Source organism: Halictus rubicundus, chromosome 5 (genome assembly GCF_050948215.1).
Source record: "Halictus rubicundus isolate RS-2024b chromosome 5, iyHalRubi1_principal, whole genome shotgun sequence".
In the NCBI taxonomy this organism is placed as follows: Eukaryota; Metazoa; Arthropoda; class Insecta; order Hymenoptera; family Halictidae; genus Halictus; species Halictus rubicundus.
The window spans coordinates 5,958,540-5,978,775 of record NC_135153.1 but is presented as its reverse complement, the minus strand read 5'-3'; the positions used below and the strand labels follow the sequence as shown (position 1 = coordinate 5,978,775).

Genomic DNA, 20,236 nt, shown 5'->3' with positions numbered 1-20,236 from the left:
GTCTTCGTTCGACGATGATTCTGCTGAACTGTTGTGATTTAACTGAAACAGACTAATAATTAGACACAAAATGAAGCAAGACCGAAGTAATGGAAGAAGAAACGAGTCTTCGTACGATGCGTTGTCTTCGTTCGATGATAAATTTCTGCAACTGTTGTACTCAATCTGAAACAGATTAGTAATGATTAGACACAAAACAATGGAGGAACAACGAAGGATAAGAAGACGATGAAATAAAGACAAAACGATGACCCCGTACACGAGTACGGCCTACCTAACATGCACACGAGTGCAAATCTACCAGCTCACGAGAGCCAAACCTAACACCAGCTCACGAGAGCCAAACTAACCCCGTACACGAGTACGGCCTACCTACATGCACAAGAGTGCAAGTCTAACAGGCTCACGAGAGCCAAACAAACCCCGTACACAAGTACGGCCTACCCGACAAGAAACTAAGAGTAGATGAAGTCAGAACTTCACTCTACTGAGGTGGCGCTTCGGGGCGCCCCGGGTTCGCCAATACCCGTACTCACCCACAGCAGTGAGTCCCTGAGGGACCTCCGTTCGGAGGAATACCAATTTAAAACCAGACATATAAATTTTAGAATAAGAACTTTTGAAAGTTCAGAAATAAATTTCAATTGGAAAGATGAACAATTCCAATCGAAAATAAATCAAACGAAATTGGGACGCAACGACATAAAGGCTAGGGTCATAGCAATTTTAAGAAACGGAACTTTTAAAAAGTTCAGAATCAAATTTCAATTAGAAATCCAGAAAAAATGTACGATGTATATTGAATAAAAAAGTATTCCGAAACAAGAAGTGTGTGTTTCGGTTAATAATTAAAAGGAGCTGCCAAGAAGGCGTAGGTGGGCCAAGGGTAAACAAGGAAAGCGAGAAGGAAGGCAGGAAGGACCCTTGGCCTATCCCATGCAAGTTTAAAATAAATTCAGACACAATTCAATTAAATACACAAGTTTTTATTATCAGTACGTCTTAAATTTTATTTCACAATGTTATCGCAAATTACAAATGAGCAGCTATTAGCTCGATTTTATTCATTATTTGTAAGATAATAGAAGATCTAACAAATAGAGAATATTATCGATTGCCCGGGTCTCACCACGAGGAGGTTGCTGCACAAGAGACCCGAAAGGAAGCCAGAAGGAATTCAATACGCTTCCTTCTGACTCCCTTTCTTACAACGACGCTTTCGAGTTTTACAAACTAAATTTCGCAGCGTATGTCGAGTAATTATTGCGGAGAAAAAGGTGTGAGTCGGAGAAGAAGTCTCCGATTCACGGGAGATGAAAAACGAATCAGGCAGAAGGCTCTGATTCTTTCAAAGAGAGAAACGAAACCGAACCAGAGCAGAAGGCTCTGGATCGAGGGGTCACGCGACGCGTACAATGCTTGCAGAACCAACTCCAGCCAGCATCGATACCCGACGTGTCCTCACGAAGAGCGATGGCCGAGAGAAGCGTTCAAACGATACCCTAAGTTTCCCCCACCCACCTGTCGCCAGGCAACGACTAGCGTTGAGGCGACTCGGGTGGACTTACGGCAGGGAGGATTTTACACGAGTGAACAGGTCTCTCGAACATCCCTCTCAATGGGTCTACGCCGAGCACCGGTACCAACCGGTCTGGTACATACAAGCAAGGTCCGACACAGCAGAAGGCTGTGTCGGAAGCAAAAATCGAGCCGAGCAAAGTGAAATTATGGCAACAATTACTCGACATATATACAATACTAATGAACAAGCTTAACAACTAACGCACGCACTCAGGTCGAGCAATTATTGTGAGCAAAAAAAACTAAATCTGACAAGTCTCTGAACAATGCCAGAGAAAATAAAAATGGAGCAGAAGGCTCAGATTAACGAAAAACAAGAATGCAAGAACAGAACCAGAGCAGAAGGCTCTGGTTCGAGGGTGACGCTACCACCTGGTGACAGCAGAAGGCTATCACCCAAATCAACAAGCGAAACTAACAAAATGAATCGAACACAATAATTGCTCGACAACTAATACTAATTTATAAATAATGTGAAGTCTTCTTACTGTTGGTTGTTTTCGTTCAACGATGATCATGCTGAACTGTTGTGATTTAACTGAAACAGACTAATAACAATTAGACACAAAAAGAAGGAACTCCGAAGTAATGAAAGAAGAAACGATGACCCCGTACACGAGTACGGCCTACCTAACATGCACAAGAGTGCGAATCTAACCGGCTCACGAGAGCCAACCTACAACCAGCTCACGAGAGCCAAGCTAACCCCGTACACGAGTACGGCCTACCTAATATGCACAAGAGTGCAAATCTAACAGGCTCACGAGAGCCAAACAAACCCCGTACACAAGTACGGCCTACCCGACAAGAAACTAAGAGTAGATGAAGTCAGAACTTCACTCTACTGAGGTGGCGCTTCGGGGCGCCCCGGGTTCGCCAATACCCGTACTCACCCACAGCAGTGAGTCCCTTAGGGATCTCCGTTCGGAGGAATACCAATTTTAAATCAGATAAATAAATTTCACAAGAGGGACTTTTGTAAGTTTAGAAGTAAATATTCGATCGGAAAGATGAACAATCCCAATCAAAAATAAATCTTGCGAAATTATGACGCAACGACCTACAAGCTAGGGTCGCCCCGGGTTTGCTAATACCCGTACTCACCCACGGCCCGGCCCGTGAGTGAGCCCCTTGAGGAACCTCCGTTCGGAGGAATACCAATTTTAAATCAGATACATAAATTTCACAAGAGGGACTTTTGTAAGTTTAGAAGTAAATATTCGATCGGAAAGATGAACAATCCCAATCAAAAATAACTCTTGCGAAATTATGACGCAACGACCTACAAGCTAGGGTCGCCTCGGGTTCGCTAATACCAGTACTCACCCACGGCCCGACCCGTGAGTAAGCCCCTTGAGGGACCTCCGTTCGGAGGAATACCAATTTTAAATCAGATACATAAATTTCACAAGAGGGACTTTTGTAAGTTTAGAAGTAAATATTCGATCGGAAAGATGAACAATCCCAATCAAAAATAACTCTTGCGAAATTATGACGCAACGATCTACAAGCTAGGGTCGCCTCGGGTTCGCTAATACCCGTACTCACCCACGGCCCGACCCGTGAGTGAGCCCCTTGAGGGACCTCCATTCGGAGGAATACCAATTTTAAATCAGATACATAAATTTCACAAGAGGGACTTTTGTAAGTTTAGAAGTAAATATTCGATCGGAAAGATGAACAATTTTAATCAAAAATAAATATAGCGAAATTATGACGCAACGACCTACAAGCTAGGGTCGCCTCGGGTTCGCTAATACCCGTACTCACCCACGGCCCGGCCCGTGAGTGAGCCCCTTGAGGGACCTCCGATCGGAGGAATACCAATTTTATGTTAAAAATATAATATAATATAATATAATTTCAAAATACCAATTTTATGTAAAAAATATGATATAATATAATAAAATTTCAGAGTACTAAATTTATGTCAAAAATATAATACAATGTAATTTCAAGAAAAGAAATTTGTGAAAAATTCCGAAGCAAATTCGAATTAAAAATACACAAATAATAATTGACGGCGTTCATTGAATCATCACGTATTCCAAAACAGAAAATGTATATTTGTATTGTCACTTACCAACTGCTGAAAGTTGACCAAGGTGAGCGGAGACGGCTTCCAGGAACCGCTGTCCGACCGCGAACCAGCTTAAGGTGGACCAGGGTTGACCAGTGATGTCCACTGCAGCTCTGGAGGATCCCTGGTCCACTCGAAGGTAGGTGAGGGTAGGCCAGGGTGGTCAGGGTGGGCCAGGGCAGCCCTGGAGAACCTCTGGTCAACTGCAAGGTCCTTCGTCCTTCTGGTCCCGGAGCCCTCCCGTTCCGTCCTGAGTGCGCACCACGACTGACTGACTGAGCGCGGACGCCGTGGTGGGGTGCGCGGTGCGCGGTGCGCAACTCCCCCACCCCAAACTAACTTCGCCAGAGTTCGATCGCCGCGATAGTAATTATTGATAAATTTGTTATTTCTGGCTGCTTAATGTTTATAACAATTTCTTTTGGTAATGGTATCAACAAGCAATCCCTTGACCATCTTGCCATCTAATTTTTTAGTAAAAATACCTAATAGAACTCGAGATACAGAGTAACTTTTGAACCATGAATATTCGCACGTATTAATTTATCGAACACATTTCACTGATAAATTTATTATTTATGGCTGTTTAATGTTTATAACAATTTCTTTTGGTAATGGTATCAACAAGCAATCCCTTGACCATCTTGCCATCTAATTTTTTAGTAAAAATACCTAATAGAACTCGAGATACAGAGTAACTTTTGAACCATGAATATTCGCACGTATTAATTTATCGAACCCATTTCACTGATAAATTAATTATTTCTGGCTGTTTAATGTTTATAACAATTTCTTTTGGTAGTGGTATCAACAAGCAATCCCTTGACCATCTTGCCATCTAATTTTTTAGTAAAAATACCTAATAGAACTCGAGATACAGAGTAACTTTTGAACCATGAATATTCGCACGTATTAATTTATCGAACCCATTTCACTGATAAATTAATTATTTCTGGCTGTTTAATGTTTATAACAATTTCTTTTGGTAGTGGTATCAACAAGCAATCCCTTGACCATCTTGCCACTGTAAAATAGAATTTGAGACTTGCTAGTTATAAAAACTTGTGTATTCACTATTCTCTAGAGCCTGCTAGAGCCCCGCGGACATGAGACAAAAAAATACATTGGGTGATTGGTCCACTTCTATACCTCGTCTGTGCCTCAGGTACAGAAACATTCTTTTTATTGAGAGAGAGAGCTTAAAGAATGTAGGAATTCGGGTCACCAATGTAGGATTTTCCTTGATGCCCGACGTGGAATCAGAACTACTAGGAGATTTAACACACTTGATTTATTTACGTCAAGTCCCTGCACAGAATGTGGCGAAGGGAATCAGAGAGGGACAGTATTATCGAGTTAGCATCTGAGTGATGCACGGAGCTTTCACGAGTTTAAGAATACTTATATAATACGACTCGAGGTATTACGAGAGCGCCGGTAAAACGTGCGATTCGTTCGTGAGTTCAAACGTAAGGGGAGAGCATTCGATATGGCTCTCCCAATAGGCCAGAATACGGCGAGTGCGTCGGCGCGGTATTCCACCATCGGTCGGGGGTAAAGCCGAGCCCACAAGAAAGTTTCTAGTGTCTCCATCTTCTGCATAAGTGGAAGTACTGCATGGTACTGCGCCGTTGCACTAATTACGTCATCGGCCGCTTGGTGCAGCACTACGCCAGATGCACCAAAACCCTGGGCATGAGCGTTCTGGTGTTCTCTTCAGTTACATATGTATGTAATTCTTACCACAGGTACGAATAAGTCGAGAGTAGTTGGACGCGTGGTAAGTAATAGGTCAATGAAAATAATCAGGGGCTCAGCACCTGAGAGAAACCTGTAAGGATGTGGCTGGAAGAATGCGACAGCTTCGCGGAATTATGCCGTGGATATCTGCCGTACTATTTACTGATCATTTTGCCGATCTTCATTATTATCTCCCCGGTAAACCCAGTTGGGGCATCGCACGAGTTCCCCGTGTATCGGATGCACCAGTATGACTTGCACGGCGAACCTCACGGTAACGTAATCTCCATATTTTTCTGTTCTGTGCGAACATTATGGTCGCGATAATATTGAACTTCTCATTCAGGTTGCCGCAGCGCTCCGATTTCTTTGGAGGCGAGGTCTCTTACTGGATGGAGCACCTCCAGGCACTGCGTAGTCGCGAGAGCCTTGGATCTCACACCAACTCTGTTCCATTCCATCAAAAACAAAGCTGGAGCCCTCATAGTCGTTTTACCGGAGAGGATCGATGACCTGACATCGGAGGAGAGACAGGTTATTATGTTAACTTATTTCAATCCTCCAACTGTACAGGAATTGTGGACAAGCTGACTAAACAATGTCTATCGTCAAGCATTTGTTACAACATAAACATTTCAGAATTACTTTGTTTGATCTAGACAAGTATCTTACGCTAGGCTCGTTCAGATATTGTACACAGTCACAGAATTAACACCTGTAATGCCATGGACAATCTCAGCAGTATTTTAGTTCAAATATTCTTTTCTATATTTCAATGTTTCTATAAGAAGTATTTGTGCAGATTTATGTAAATAATAGTTTCCTATTCCAGCATATAATGATGCTCGAAGAGTCCATGATATTTGGACCGGAAACAATGATACCAGTTTACTTCTCTAAATGGCATCCAGACCTGCAGACAATTCTGAACGACCTCTCTAACGGATTTATCACCGACGAGAAGGCTGGTTCAGCTGCGGAAGCAATGTTTAATTCTATATCCGCCAGTGGTTACCAAGTTGTCGTGCCATCTGGCCAAGCGCTTATTAAAGTAGACGTTAAAGTGGCTACACTGCATGGTAGACTGACTGGCACCAGAGCAGACGAGAAGTTACCAACAATAGCTCTGGTGACTCATTATGATAGTACAGGAGTTGCACCTGTAAGTGTGTGCTTAATATAAGAATGCACCTATTACGGATTATAGGAATTGAAATATATGTTTCTAATAAACAGGAGCTGTCTTTTGGAGCAGACAGCAATGCATCGGGAGTAGCTATGTTATTAGAAATAGCGAGATTGTTCTCCATTTTGTATTCTACCAGCAGATCAAGGCCACAGTACAACCTTGTCTTCATAGTCACCGGTGCTGGAAAACTTAATTATCAAGGTAGTAAAAAGTGGTTAGAGGATCAGCTGGATAGCCTCGAGGGCTCTATAATACAAGTAATATACATTTTAAAAGTATTCGCTACTATTTCACGCAGAGGCAGTGTAATCTGTTGTGTATATTTTTGTTAGGATGCAGCATACGTTATTTGCTTCGACACGGTATCCACCGATGAAAATCTTTACGTACACGTGTCGAAACCACCGAAAGAAAATTCTACCGGCGGTCTATTCTACAAAGAACTGAAAACTGTTTCGGAATCGTTCAATAAAACCACCGTGGAAGGAGTACACAAGAAAATAAACCTAGCTGACAAAACACTGGCTTGGGAGCATGAAAGATACAGTATGAGAAGATTACCAGCTACAACGCTATCCACGCTCAAGAGTCACGACGATCCAATTAGGACAACGATCTTAGACTTAATGAAAGCAGGGCAAATAGATAGGCTTCATAAGCACACCCAAGTTGTAGCTGAAGCATTAGCAAGGCACATATATAACTTAAGCTCTAGTCAGATCTTCACAGATCCATTGGTACGCTAATATTCTCTTAAGCGAAACAAAAGAATTAAGAGGGATTGTATCATTTGAATTATTGATTCTTCCAGGAGATATCGAAAGAATCATTATCGTTATGGTTCGATTATTTAGCGTCGCAGCCAAGAGCCGCTCCCTTATTGGCAGACAAGAATAATATGTTAATTAGTACGTTAAAGGAGGCGATGGCCAGATATCTTGTGGATGTTAAAGTTACGTTGCACACCCCTGATAAACAAGATCCAGAATTTGTATTTTATGATGTTACCAAAGCCACACTCAACGTGTACAGGTAAATTCTTTTTATTATATTTACCGTTTTCAAACAACATCGTTTATTAATTAATTGTTACATTTCAGTGTAAAACCAGCTGTGTTTGATCTCTTTCTCACAATCGCTATCATCATCTACCTGGGAATGGTTTACGTGATCGTACACAATTTCCCGCACGCATATTCCTTAGCAACTCGACTTTCCGTCAAAAGCAAGGCATCATGAAACGTTCACGAACGTTGAAGTTTCTTTATTGTAAAGATAAACTCGATACGAACAATTTTTTGGGAAATATTAATATATATATATATATATCGAGTATTATAGGTGTAAATTGGAGAACATACGAAGTTACATGTATATTGATTTTGATCACATTAACCTTGAATTAAAAGCTATCTACCATTCTACATCTTATTTAAACTTTCAATCGTAGATATTTATAAAGATCGCGTAGCTATGCGAATGGAAATTCTCATCCTCCTATTTCTTCTTCCAATAATAATTAGCAAAAATATTCGGAATAATTCGTAAAAGTATGTACCATATACACATATATACATATAGTATGTACTATATGTTTATATTACGTTGCTGTATTATTTGCCGCTTCAGGATAAATTATTCTGTAAGAGATACGTGATAATTAAGACCAAGTATGACAGACCAAATAGTGAGATTTCAGAATGCAATTTATGACAAAAAGACTGGCAGATTTAAGAATAAACAAATACAGGAGATTAAATGTAACAATATTTCTAATAATAAAAATAATAATAATTCCAAATCTTGTATAGAATAATAGAACGTTAGTATTATTGAAATGCATTCTAATCAATGCATTTAACATGTTTGCTGTCCAGTTGCTATGTTAATATACAATATTCATATTATAATGTAGCTCCAAATAATAGTACTTTCTGATAGATGAAATTCGATAAACATTAGATGAAAACTAATAAATAATGTTTAACAAAATGTTAGTCATATTGCAACACAAGCGCTTCTAATAAAAACTTAGAAACTAACGAATATAAAAAACAAAGTCCTTAAATGAATTAATATAAATATTAATTGATAATTATTATTGAAATTTAAGTAAAATTACGAGGAGGACATATGATTACAAAATAAATCTCATGGAAATGGAATACCTAATTTTTGTAGTGATGTTATTTTTCCCTTCTCCTCGATCTCACATAAATATTAATATTAAATATTATTCTTCTCAGTTATATTATTTTTAAAAATTCATAATCTACTACCAATGTTATTTATCGAGGTAGATCAAGCATATATCACGTAACAGGAATATAAAAATAAGCCAAGCTTGAAAGTCATTATACTACTAAACAGGTTTGACTAGTTCATCTTACTTTCATTTCACTTGGATCAGTAATCACTCAGTATAGATTCAGGTATACAAACAGCCAAGTGTTTCCAGATATGATTGCCATTTTTGAGAAAAGTATTTGTTTCATTTCTACTTAAACAACTTAAAAATATATTTGTTTGAATAACTCAATTATCTTATATATATATATATAACAGGTCTGAGTCTTAATTACAAAAGATGGATATTACCAAAAAGCATGAGTTCTCTGGTAGAGTGCATAAAACCAGAATTGCAAGCGATAAAGGCAGCTGGTACATGGAAAAACGAACGAGTAATTGCTTCGCCTCAACGCACGCGAATTTCGTTAACAAATGGAGTAGAAGCTCTCAACTTCTGCGCTAATAATTACTTAGGTTTATCCGTAAGTTTGAGCACTCCCTAACATCTGTACGCACTATTTCATATGTATAACAACTAATCTTTCTCGTTTAGAGCAACGAAGAAGTGATATCAGCAGCAAAGCAGGCTTTGGATAAGTACGGAGCCGGTTTGAGTTCTGTAAGATTCATATGCGGTACTCAAGAGATTCACGTGGAATTAGAAAAGAAAATTGCCGAGTTTCACGGTAGGGAAGATGCAATTCTTTATGCATCTTGCTTCGATGCAAACGCAGGACTCTTCGAGACCTTGCTAACGCCTGAAGACGCGGTACTGAGCGACGAACTGAACCATGCTTCTATTATTGATGGTATCAGACTATGTAAGGCAAAGAAATACAGGTGAGAGATATAGGTAAATGTATTATTTTAATAACGACTACAACATCAAATTATATTCCATGAGAAAGGTACAAGCATAGGGACATGATAGATTTAGAAAATAAGCTCCAAGAAAGCATGTCTTCCCGCCTACGCGTCATCGCCACCGACGGTGTCTTTTCCATGGACGGCACTGTCGCACCGTTGCCAAAAATTCTCGAGCTTGCGAAAAAATACAACGCCCTCACATTTGTGGACGACTGCCATGCTACTGGATTTTTTGGTCGACATGGAAGGTAGTTATGTTACGTGTTACCCTAATTTCACCGGTTTACAATATGTGAAGGAACTATAGTCTAGGAACCGCAAATCGAGAACGTTCTCCGATGGTACAGCAAATTCTATATATAAGCGCACATGTAAATCAAGATTGCACGTGTAAAAGTTATTCTACACATGTACGTTCGGGGGGAAAATTAAGTGGACATAAAAACTAACTTTTTTAAAATTGGACCAGAAGACTAGTCTTTTTTTAGATATTAGGAGGATTAATTTACTGGGTAATGAATAAAGAAAATTAATTAAAAGTTACTAATGATTCTATCGACCAATTTCGATGAAACTTTGTGCATGTATATAACTTATTTAGGTCTACAAAAAGCATATTTTAAATTTTCATTGTACGGACAGATAAAAAAGTAGCAAATCGTGACCTCGTGATTTTCTTCGAAATCCCAAGCAATTGCTATTTCGAAAGGATTTTTTTACACAGTACCTAGTAAACTAATCCTTCTAACATCTCAAGAAAATTCAAGTCGTTTGATCTAATTTTTAAGAAGTTATCAGTTTTTAAAAGATATCCATTTAATTTTGTCCCCGATTATTATATTCACACGCGTATGAAATCGTTAAATTACAGAGGCACAGAAGATTATTTTAACCAGCTAGGAAGCATTGATATTATTAATTCAACACTAGGCAAGGCTCTAGGTGGAGCAGCTGGTGGTTACACGACTGGTAAAAAAGAATTAATTGATTTGCTAAGGCAACGCAGCAGGCCATACTTATTTTCGAATTCGTTGCCTCCTCCCGTGGTCGCGTCAGCTAGCAAGGTTCGTCTAGATTCCTTGCATATCTTTTAAATGATAATGTGGACTCTAAGCGAGGTTCATGTTATTTTGCGCACAGGTCATGGATCTAATAACAGAATCTACAGAGTTTCTGGACAGACTGAAGAACAATACCAATATGTTTAGAAACGGCATGAAGGCTGCAGGTTTCACAATCAGCGGTGATAATCATCCCATCTGCCCTGTCATGTTAGGAGACGCGAGATTAGCTTCTGAATTTGCTGATAAGATGATTAGTATGCACTTTACAATACATTCTTCGACATATAACATTCGAACGGTTGAGCATTAATCTATCTTTTTGCAGGAAAAGGCATTTACGTAATCGGTTTTAGTTATCCTGTTGTACCGAAGGATAAAGCAAGAATACGTGTTCAGATCAGTGCTGCACACACACAGAACGACATAGAGCACGCTGTAAATGCATTTATCCAGATCGGTAGAGACGTTGCTGTAATTAATTGATACTCTTTTTTTCCCATCGAAATTTTGAAACAGAAAATAACAGAAAGTAACACACTCGTGGCATTGAAAAATTAAATTCACACGATCTCAATGAAATGCGAACATTTAATGTGTAGATACCAAAGCCAAGCTTTTACATGCAAAGAAACATATCATAAATAAAAATATTACCTCTTATACAAATTTCGCAATATATGTTTTATAAGTTTACAAAAACTTTTGATTATATATAAAGTTACGGATTCTTATTAGATATCACGACTTTATAGTCGTTAAGGTTTGTATGGCTTAACAAGGTTCTCAGAGAACTCTCTGACTTGTGTAACTCCACGAACTTCCTTTTCTAATAAAGGAAGCTGTGTTATATGAAAATCTTCGTACAGATCCATTATCTGGAGAAAATTTAATCGAATTAAGCTTGTTTTAATATACAAGATGAAAATGTGCTTTGTATACTCCATTTGATATAATCGGTATAATAACAATTTACCTGTTCTAAATATTTGTCTTGTATTTTGTGCCTAGCTAGACAGAGTCTGCAGGTTGCATCCTTTTCTTGTGTAAATAGCAGCTGATTCACTACAATGTTATGAGTGTCGATTCCACACTTTGTGAGCTCCTGTACAAGCCTTTCCGTTTCATATAAAGACAAGAATTCTGCTATGCATACACAGACAAACGTTGTTTGGTCAGGATTTCTGAATTGTTCATTGACTTGTCTAATGACAGTAAGCATCTCTTCTATTTTGTTGGAAAATGTATCTACATTGAAGTCTGTCATACCCAGTAGTGAGCTTATCTGGAATAAAATATACTGAAAATTAGGATCAACATTATAGATGTAACATTAATTTCTATATCCTCTGCGAACCTGTGTAATGAAAGGACTAATTTTCATCTTTAGTTTCATTAGCTTTCCCAGACCCTTTTCAACAACTTGTGGAAATGATAATAGCCTCAAAGTGTGACCTGTTGGCGCAGTATCAAATACAACAACCGAGAAGTTCATTCCTTTGACAAGTCTGAAAATTTACATATTTTACAGAGCTGCACAATTCCTGTGTACTGCTTAATACAGTAGGTTCTCGCTTATTGCACTCCCAATCAAATGCCCATTCTTTATGCGAATCTACCCGAGCTGTGTGGCATCTGTTTCTTTGTATTGTTACATGTACACATTGATCACAGCTTTGATCCAATAGTGGACGAGTTATAATTGAGAAATCTTATGCAATTGATTGATCCTGTTTTCGTGCAATGTGCAAATACCTATTGTATTTAAATTAACACTAACTTCATGACTTCTGCATAACTCATTGCCTCATCGATGCCAGGAAATGCACCTACAATTTCTTGCATTACGCTTTTACTCAATCTCATTGCCTCTCCGTCTGAAACTGATTATACAAACCTATTGACGCATTTACTCATTGAATTATTAATACGTTCCATACGGTTTACGTGTAACAATGATTACCCGAATCATTCTCAAAGTATTCTTCTGGCAGCTCGGTGAGGCCAACGTTTGGATCTATTTCCATAGCAAACAGGTTATCGAAACCCTTTACTTTTGTCGGAACTTTGCTAAACTTCTGATCGAAAGCATCAGAAATGTTATGTGCTGGATCTGTCGATATGATGAGTACATTTTCTCTCACTTTCGACAACTGCACCGCCAAGGAACAACTAAAAAAACATAATTAATGTTCTGTCTTATTCCGCAATTATTTGAAATTTTCTAATAAAAAAACAGATTTTATAGGTTATGGTTACCTGCACGTAGTTTTACCAACTCCGCCCTTGCCACCGACAAATATCCATCGTAATGATCGTTGTTGAATGATATTCTCAAGGGAAGGCTCGTACTCGACCGGCTCCGAGTCATTCGTATCCATGATCATCGAAACACAAACGTTTACGTGCTTAAAAACAATTTTAGCACGTCATTTGCTAGAGTCACCAGCGAAATAGGGAACGTACTGACAACGGAACATAAAAGACACGGGGCTACACCTTATCATTGGATAGAAAACAATCTGGACATGCGTATGCGTATGCATTTACATTTGAGACTATCGAAGTTGCACTATCGATAAATTGTAAGTTTCAAAAGTCATCGAACACGGGTCTTTCTAGAATTTATATGGAAATTATGCTGAAAGTGCAAGAAATAGGTTTAAAGCAAGATCAAGTTTGAGAGCAAATCTTTTTGTTATAAACTGCGGCTGTTACACTTACTGGTTACTATAAATTATTATTTTTCTTATTGTATTTCAAATAAAATGTGGCTGCTTGAAACTATACTGTCAAGTAAGCGCGCTCGTTCATCGCAAGTTGAGGATCACTGAGCTGGATTTGAATTAGACAAAAGTCAGTGGTGGAACAAAGGTATCTACAGATGTTTTTGTGCTCTGTATAACTGTGTGTGCGTGGCGGCTAAATAAATCGACGAACAGAGAAGTCGATTACTCGCTGATGAAAAAACAGCGCGCTATCGATTGTCATAGTCGACCGTGGTGTTACACACGATGGACGTGTGGTTTTTAATAGTAGGCTAATTTGGAAATGTCCGAAGTGTCTGTAAACCCCGGTCCGAGACGTTAGTGCATAGTGGTTGTTCGTTCAGCCGTATTTCTGTGAATTCTGTTGCCGTACTGAAAGAATTTCGCGCGTATTTAGCATGCCGCAGTTTCATAAAGTCGAAATAAATAGGACTGAATGGGAGGTTCCGGAACGATATCAAATGCTCACTCCAGTGGGATCAGGAGCTTACGGTCAAGTGTGGTAAGCCAGACAATAATTAATACGTCACGGTCGCATTTCTCAATTATCTGTGTGATCTCGGGATTCCGAGCATCACGTTCGAAATTTCCATTACCACGCTTTTTACCTCGCAAGTAACACGGCATTATATCCTGACCATGAAACAATCATAACCTTGACATTTCTGGCATTTCTCTCACTTACGTTCTTAATAGAAAGCTGTTGAATGATAATTAATTTTTATATTTACGAATTTTTCTAATGTCAGGTTACGCAGAAAGCGGTTTATATATATGTATATGTATATGTATATGTATATGTATATGTGTACGTATATGTATATGTATATATATAAAATTAGAACTAAAATTGACTAAAATTAGACTGTTCAAGTATGATATTTTGCTAGGATAATCTTGTTTTCTAACAAAGCCATTTGTTCGATAAACTTGCATTTCCAATGGAACAATGGAAGTTTCAACAATAGACATGTGCCAGCTTGTTAAACTATTTTCTAACGTATGACTAAGTAGTTAGTCATTAAATGTGTATGTATTGTTTCAGTTCAGCGGTTGACACAACAACCGGGCATAAGGTAGCGATCAAAAAGTTAGCCAGACCATTCCAGTCAGCTGTACATGCTAAGCGAACGTATAGGGAGCTCCGTATGTTGAAACACATGAATCATGAAAATGTGAGTAAAGAAAATTGGACTACATATATATGTACATATATAATGCATTCCTGCAGTTGGCACTGTGGGAATTAGAGGCATTTAGAAACTTTGTCTTGGCACCAAGAATTAAGAAGATCTATGTTATCTGTGACTACTAAGTTTTATTTTTACTTTCTGAATTACAAGACTGCACGGATTATTATTGAATATTCAAGCTAATGAATTGAATATATTTCGCTTTCTGGATGCTTTGATTAATATTTGTTGCAGGTGATTGGTCTATTAGATGTATTTCATCCGTCTTCCTCTTTGGAAGACTTTCAGCAGGTGTATGTATTTTTATGGATTTATCAATGTAATTATTAGACTGTGGATTTCATGCATTTATGCTGAAAATAAGCAGGCACAATTTAAAGCAGATGATAGATTAAAAGAATTTTGAAACTTCAATCTTTAAAGTACCAGCTTATCAAAATTATTGGTGACACTTAAATGGCAAACAATGTTTATTTTGCATAATAATCCACTGTCTAGTAATTATTTTAATGATCAAGAAAGTATGAAGCTCTGTGTACCAGGTTTTAGTAATATCATGCACTTTTAATAGGTATTTAGTCACGCATCTGATGGGTGCAGATCTCAATAATATTGTAAGGACTCAGAAGCTTTCTGATGATCATGTACAGTTTCTTGTATATCAAATCCTTCGTGGTCTTAAGTACATACATTCTGCGGGTATCATACATAGGGTAAGGTGCAAAGCTATTGAAACTATTCTAAACCTTAGAGAGGACTTGAACTACAGTGTTTTTAATATGCAGGATTTAAAGCCTTCCAACATAGCTGTAAATGAAGATTGCGAGCTGAAGATTTTAGATTTTGGACTAGCCAGGCCTACAGAGAATGAAATGACTGGTTATGTAGCCACAAGATGGTACAGGGCTCCAGAGATCATGCTCAATTGGATGCATTATAATCAAACAGGTAATTATTATTTCCTGTTGTTTACCAATATTTTCTGATCACGTCTATCGAATTTAAATCTTTTCTCTCTTTTAGTTGATATATGGTCGGTTGGATGTATAATGGCTGAATTATTAACAGGAAGAACATTATTTCCTGGCACCGATCGTATCCTTTTCAAGCTCTTGAAGTACTTGCTCCAAGTAATCAGTCATTTATCTGTGCTTTCTGTTTAATCATGCGGTACTAATACATGTACATCCCAACTTCATTTTCTAATTGTGAAACACATATCACAAATCTTTAACTATCACAGAATTGAAAAACGTGCTTATTGCTAAGGCTCTACATATGGCTTTTGTTTTGCTTTAACATCTTTTGGTGCTAATACAATAATACAATTTCTTTTATTTGCCTCTCGGTACTCTTTACTTTTGTTTAGCTTCGACTCTCGCTGCAAAAGCAATCTAATTGTTAAAAAAGAAGGAATATATATATATATATATACATATATACCTGTGTATTTTAATATGCTTCAACGCGCGCAGTCACGTTATTTGTAATATCATTTAACAACGAAAAGTCTAGTGAAAGTAGAAAAAGGTGTGGTGGAACCTTAGCAAGAGCAGATATACATCAACTGAACTTAATAATGGAAATTTTGGGTACTCCACGAGACGAGTTCATGCAAAAAATATCATCGGAGTCGGTGAGTAATACATGAATTGTTGAATAGAAATCTATAGAGTATTCTACTAGTGCATGCTATCAATTTATACTGTGTTACGGCTTAAATGCCTCGCATGTACTTCTTTACGGCATCGAAATCGATAACATTTGAATGATTTCTCAAATATTGAGCTTGACAAAAATGCCAATAAACGCAAGATTGTCGTTAGAAGATTGACTCTGTGAGTATACATATATTAATTTTCCATGTGTTCTATCCTTTTTGTTACAATCCTCTTTTGGAATGAAGACTACCGCTTTGAATAGACGCAATTCTAACATAATACATACTAATTCAAATCTTCCCCATTGTATAATGAATTATGCTTCAAACATACCTTAACTTTAAGCAGCAATTGATCATCTAACACGAGTCTTAGTACTCTGTGGTACACCCACAGAAGAAACTTTAAGCAAAATTAGCAGCCAAGAGGTAATCTTTTTTTTTAAGATAAACATTCTTTTACACTTTTGTCGATAGTTAACGATACAATCAGGAAAATCAAATGAATTGCATACAACAATATGATTTTGCTTTGAGTTTACATTATATAAAGAAGAAGATATTTAAAAATATACAAAGAGTGTGGTATAACAAATAATGTATACTATCTATAACTTTAAAAAATTATTACATAATTCGTATATTTGTAAAGCAAAACAGATTGTGTAGATAATTGTTAACATTGTTTTAGGCAAGGAATTATATACAAAGTTTACCACCTTTGAAGAAGAAGAATTTCAAGGATGTTTTCCGAGGAGCTAATCCTTTAGGTCAGTATAAATTAGAGAACTTTTAGTAACTTTAGTACTACTAAATATTCAAGTTTGAATACCCGTCGAACTGAGTAATAATAAGTACCTAATAGATACAACAGAAATTAAGTTAATGTGCGTTGCTTTGCAGCCATAGAGTTACTTGAGTTGATGTTGGAGTTGGACGCGGAGAAACGAATCACAGCAGAACAGGCGTTAGCTCACCCATATCTTGCTCAATACGCTGATCCAACGGATGAACCAGTGTCACTTCCATACGATCAAAGTTTCGAGGACATGGACTTGCCAGTTGAAAAATGGAAAGGTATGATTCTTATTTTAACTCGGGGACAATATTAAAGTGAACTAATAACTACAAGACATTCTCGTTTACAGAGCTCGTTTATCACGAAGTTGTAAACTTCGAACCACAACAGCTACCTACGTTATGTTCAACCATTGAGCCTGCTTCATAAAGCCATGTTAGTAGCGTAAATAATATAAACGTAAGCATAGTAAGATAAACTTAACAAACAACAATTACAAAACAAATTATATATATAAATATATATATTGTTGCGTGGGCGATCTTCGACCAATACTCGTAACACTATATTTGTTACATACAAAACCATCATTGTATATAATGTTACATAAGTAATATAGTTAATCATCTAAGCCTGTGCGTAACAAAGGCGAAATGTATATTTTTGTTAATGACGTACGATACACGGAACATTAATATTTTTCACTTTACACGCTTAGATCGTTTTAAAATGTAAATCTGCGGAACGTACAACGCGTACCTATTCATATATTCATGGTTATACATGAACATTTTATTATGTGTCCATGAACTTAGGTGCTTTGAAGCTACAATCATGCCACTAGATGTAATACACATTCAACGAATATATTTTAAGTAAAGAAAATAATATTTTCCATTAAGTGAGATACCTCGTAGTGCAAAAAAGAAATAAGAAATAACACTAGCTTCAAAGCATTAAATTTTGTTTAAATACATTGCTGGTTCTAGTCGGTAACGGAAAACAATGTTAAATCAAATTTATCATTCGAATTAATTTTATTACTACATGCACAAATAATTTAAAATCATGCCACGTATATGATAATATTAGAATAATGCTTTTAACAACAAAAATGGCCGAATAAACTTTTTGATCTTTGTATATTGTTTATTTCTTGTAATGTTGAGCAAATAGTTTTGATGAAAATTGTTTAATAAATACTGAATACATAAATTACTTGGATTAAATTTGACGCGTACGACCCGTAAAAGGACATTTAGTTTACTTCATGTATTTTACGTAATTTGTTCATAGCATTCTTTCAAGAAGAAAATTCTTGCAATAGATTTCAATACAACTTCAGGACATGCGATTGTAAAGCTGTAATGATGCAATATACGTTGGCAATTGATTCAAGAGGGTGAAATAACCTGATCATGCAAAAATAATCGAAGCAATATCATGTCATTTGCATGGACCGATAATCAAACTTTGAAATTAGTGATTCTTTATAGTCGACACGAATGTATGTGGAATCCATTTCATCCCGAGTTCAAAAACAAATTTAGCCGTTACAAAGCTTATAAAGACATCGCAAAGTCTATGTTTAACAGTTGTTTAACAGTTTGCGATTGTATACAGAAGATTACCCAGATAAAGTCGCAGTACTGTTATGAATTATCGAAAATTACGGCGGCGATATCGTGCGAAAAGATATATATACCAACAGTAAACTGGTTTCCAATAATACACGAATTACTATTTCCATTTGTTAAAACCTACGGCTACAAAAATTACGGTTGGAAGGTAAATAAAATCATAATTTATAGATATTATATATTTATTGTAATTAATCTTTTATAACAGGTATGCAACAAGGAAACAAGTCTACTCCCAGATTATCACAGTAGCGAGGTAACCAACCAGTTAAGAAATTCAAATATAGTAGAAATAAAAGGAACACAAAGGCATTGTAATTGTCCTTATACAAACTGTGGCTGCAACGAATTGTACAGGACTCAACCTCGGACAAGTTGCAGGTATTTGCAGTCTTTGAACGGTTCCCACATAATCCCTTATTTAATACATACTTATTTTCACAGGAAATATTGGACAGGCGGGAACAATGACAAAGGAACAAATTACTTGCATTCACAAGTAGCTAGGATTAATACCGGTTGTAGCACAAGGAAATGCATTACTACAGAAAATGAAATGCAAACAGATCTTTCAGCTTTCAAAACTACATGTAGTGCCTGCCAAACTTGTACAATCGACGTTGCTAAAAATATTTCGGTAAAAAGAAGAGGGAATTATTATCATTATTAAAATACAGAATCTCAGTAATCTAATAGTCAAAAATATTCTCAGGAGGACGCTGACGCGGTACACGAAGGGAAAAAAATATTCTGCGATGAATTTGATATGTTTGGGAAGAGTATAGCGTGTCAGTTGCGGAATATTAATTTTGGTAAATATGATGTTGCATTTTAAATATTAAATAGTAGCTTTATTATTCAATTTATGACTTTTTCGTAGAAGCCGCCATCAAGCTGGAGAAACGTATACAGGCCTTGATCGCACAAGAACGTCTGAGCACTATGAAATACATCTCGCATAGTTTTAACGCGGCTTGTTGTAATTCTAGTTGTAGTGAATGCAGAATTGTACGCAACGAAACGGTTTGCAGTTGCGGTTTACCCTTAATCAAAATTCAAGCCGACGCGTCTTGCGAATTTTGCAAGTAGAATGTGCGAAGACGATTTTATCGAATAAGCAATCCAATCTGTTGCTGTCCATTGTGAAAAATATAAAATGTTAATTACACGTGTTTCGGTGAATGTAATATAGCGTCGATATACAAAGAAAGGTCCAACAGAACGATGTAAAGCGATGTGACAACGTTCTCGTTCGATGGATCTCGCGATCAAGTTCACTCGTGTTTCTTAACCGTTAAAAATTCCATCATGACAGTACGCGAAAAATTCTAAACGTGCAAGATATCGAATTTGACGTTCTCGCGGGATC

General features: G+C 37.2%; 5 protein-coding genes across 6 annotated transcripts; 4 read left to right on the top strand and 1 right to left on the bottom strand.

Annotated features, from left to right (window-relative positions):
• Positions 1-5,310: 5,310 nt before the first annotated feature.
• On the top strand, positions 5,311-8,014 carry LOC143354033 (BOS complex subunit NCLN). The gene is made up of 7 exons (XM_076787720.1): positions 5,311-5,675; positions 5,748-5,935; positions 6,234-6,563; positions 6,638-6,847; positions 6,923-7,327; positions 7,402-7,622; positions 7,691-8,014. Exons 1-7 carry the CDS (start codon positions 5,501-5,503, stop codon positions 7,827-7,829), a joined length of 1,668 nt encoding a protein of 555 aa, XP_076643835.1. The 5' UTR covers positions 5,311-5,500; the 3' UTR covers positions 7,830-8,014.
• Positions 8,015-8,147: 133 nt separating this feature from the next.
• On the top strand, positions 8,148-11,446 carry Gcat (Glycine C-acetyltransferase). The gene is made up of 7 exons (XM_076787728.1): positions 8,148-9,072; positions 9,156-9,361; positions 9,433-9,719; positions 9,788-9,994; positions 10,618-10,810; positions 10,887-11,064; positions 11,136-11,446. The coding sequence occupies exons 1-7, from the start codon at positions 9,051-9,053 to the stop codon at positions 11,291-11,293; spliced, it is 1,251 nt and encodes a 416-aa protein (XP_076643843.1). The 5' UTR covers positions 8,148-9,050; the 3' UTR covers positions 11,294-11,446.
• LOC143354041 (ATPase ASNA1 homolog) lies at positions 11,381-13,668 on the bottom strand. Its single transcript, XM_076787734.1, has 7 exons — positions 13,532-13,668; positions 13,067-13,215; positions 12,771-12,979; positions 12,588-12,690; positions 12,165-12,315; positions 11,784-12,092; positions 11,381-11,685 (listed from the first exon to the last, which is right to left on the bottom strand). Exons 2-7 carry the CDS (start codon positions 13,192-13,194, stop codon positions 11,566-11,568), a joined length of 1,020 nt encoding a protein of 339 aa, XP_076643849.1. The 5' UTR covers positions 13,195-13,215; positions 13,532-13,668; the 3' UTR covers positions 11,381-11,565.
• A 113-nt stretch (positions 13,669-13,781) lies between these two features.
• On the top strand, positions 13,782-18,370 carry LOC143354038 (mitogen-activated protein kinase p38b). Of its 2 annotated transcripts, none has more exons than XM_076787730.1 (10): positions 13,782-14,077; positions 14,621-14,750; positions 15,003-15,061; positions 15,340-15,481; positions 15,554-15,716; positions 15,792-15,863; positions 16,778-16,857; positions 17,120-17,198; positions 17,332-17,505; positions 17,577-18,370. In XM_076787730.1, the coding sequence occupies exons 1-10, from the start codon at positions 13,974-13,976 to the stop codon at positions 17,654-17,656; spliced, it is 1,083 nt and encodes a 360-aa protein (XP_076643845.1). In that variant the 5' UTR covers positions 13,782-13,973; the 3' UTR covers positions 17,657-18,370. The 2 variants fall into 2 exon arrangements, with proteins under 2 accessions (XP_076643845.1, XP_076643844.1); XM_076787729.1 differs by lacking the exon at positions 16,778-16,857 and adding an exon at positions 16,325-16,404 and having other exon boundaries at positions 13,786-14,077.
• A 147-nt stretch (positions 18,371-18,517) lies between these two features.
• On the top strand, positions 18,518-19,960 carry LOC143354039 (uncharacterized). The gene is made up of 4 exons (XM_076787732.1): positions 18,518-19,015; positions 19,076-19,504; positions 19,580-19,679; positions 19,748-19,960. The coding sequence occupies exons 1-4, from the start codon at positions 18,671-18,673 to the stop codon at positions 19,954-19,956; spliced, it is 1,083 nt and encodes a 360-aa protein (XP_076643847.1). The 5' UTR covers positions 18,518-18,670; the 3' UTR covers positions 19,957-19,960.
• Positions 19,961-20,236: the final 276 nt, after the last annotated feature.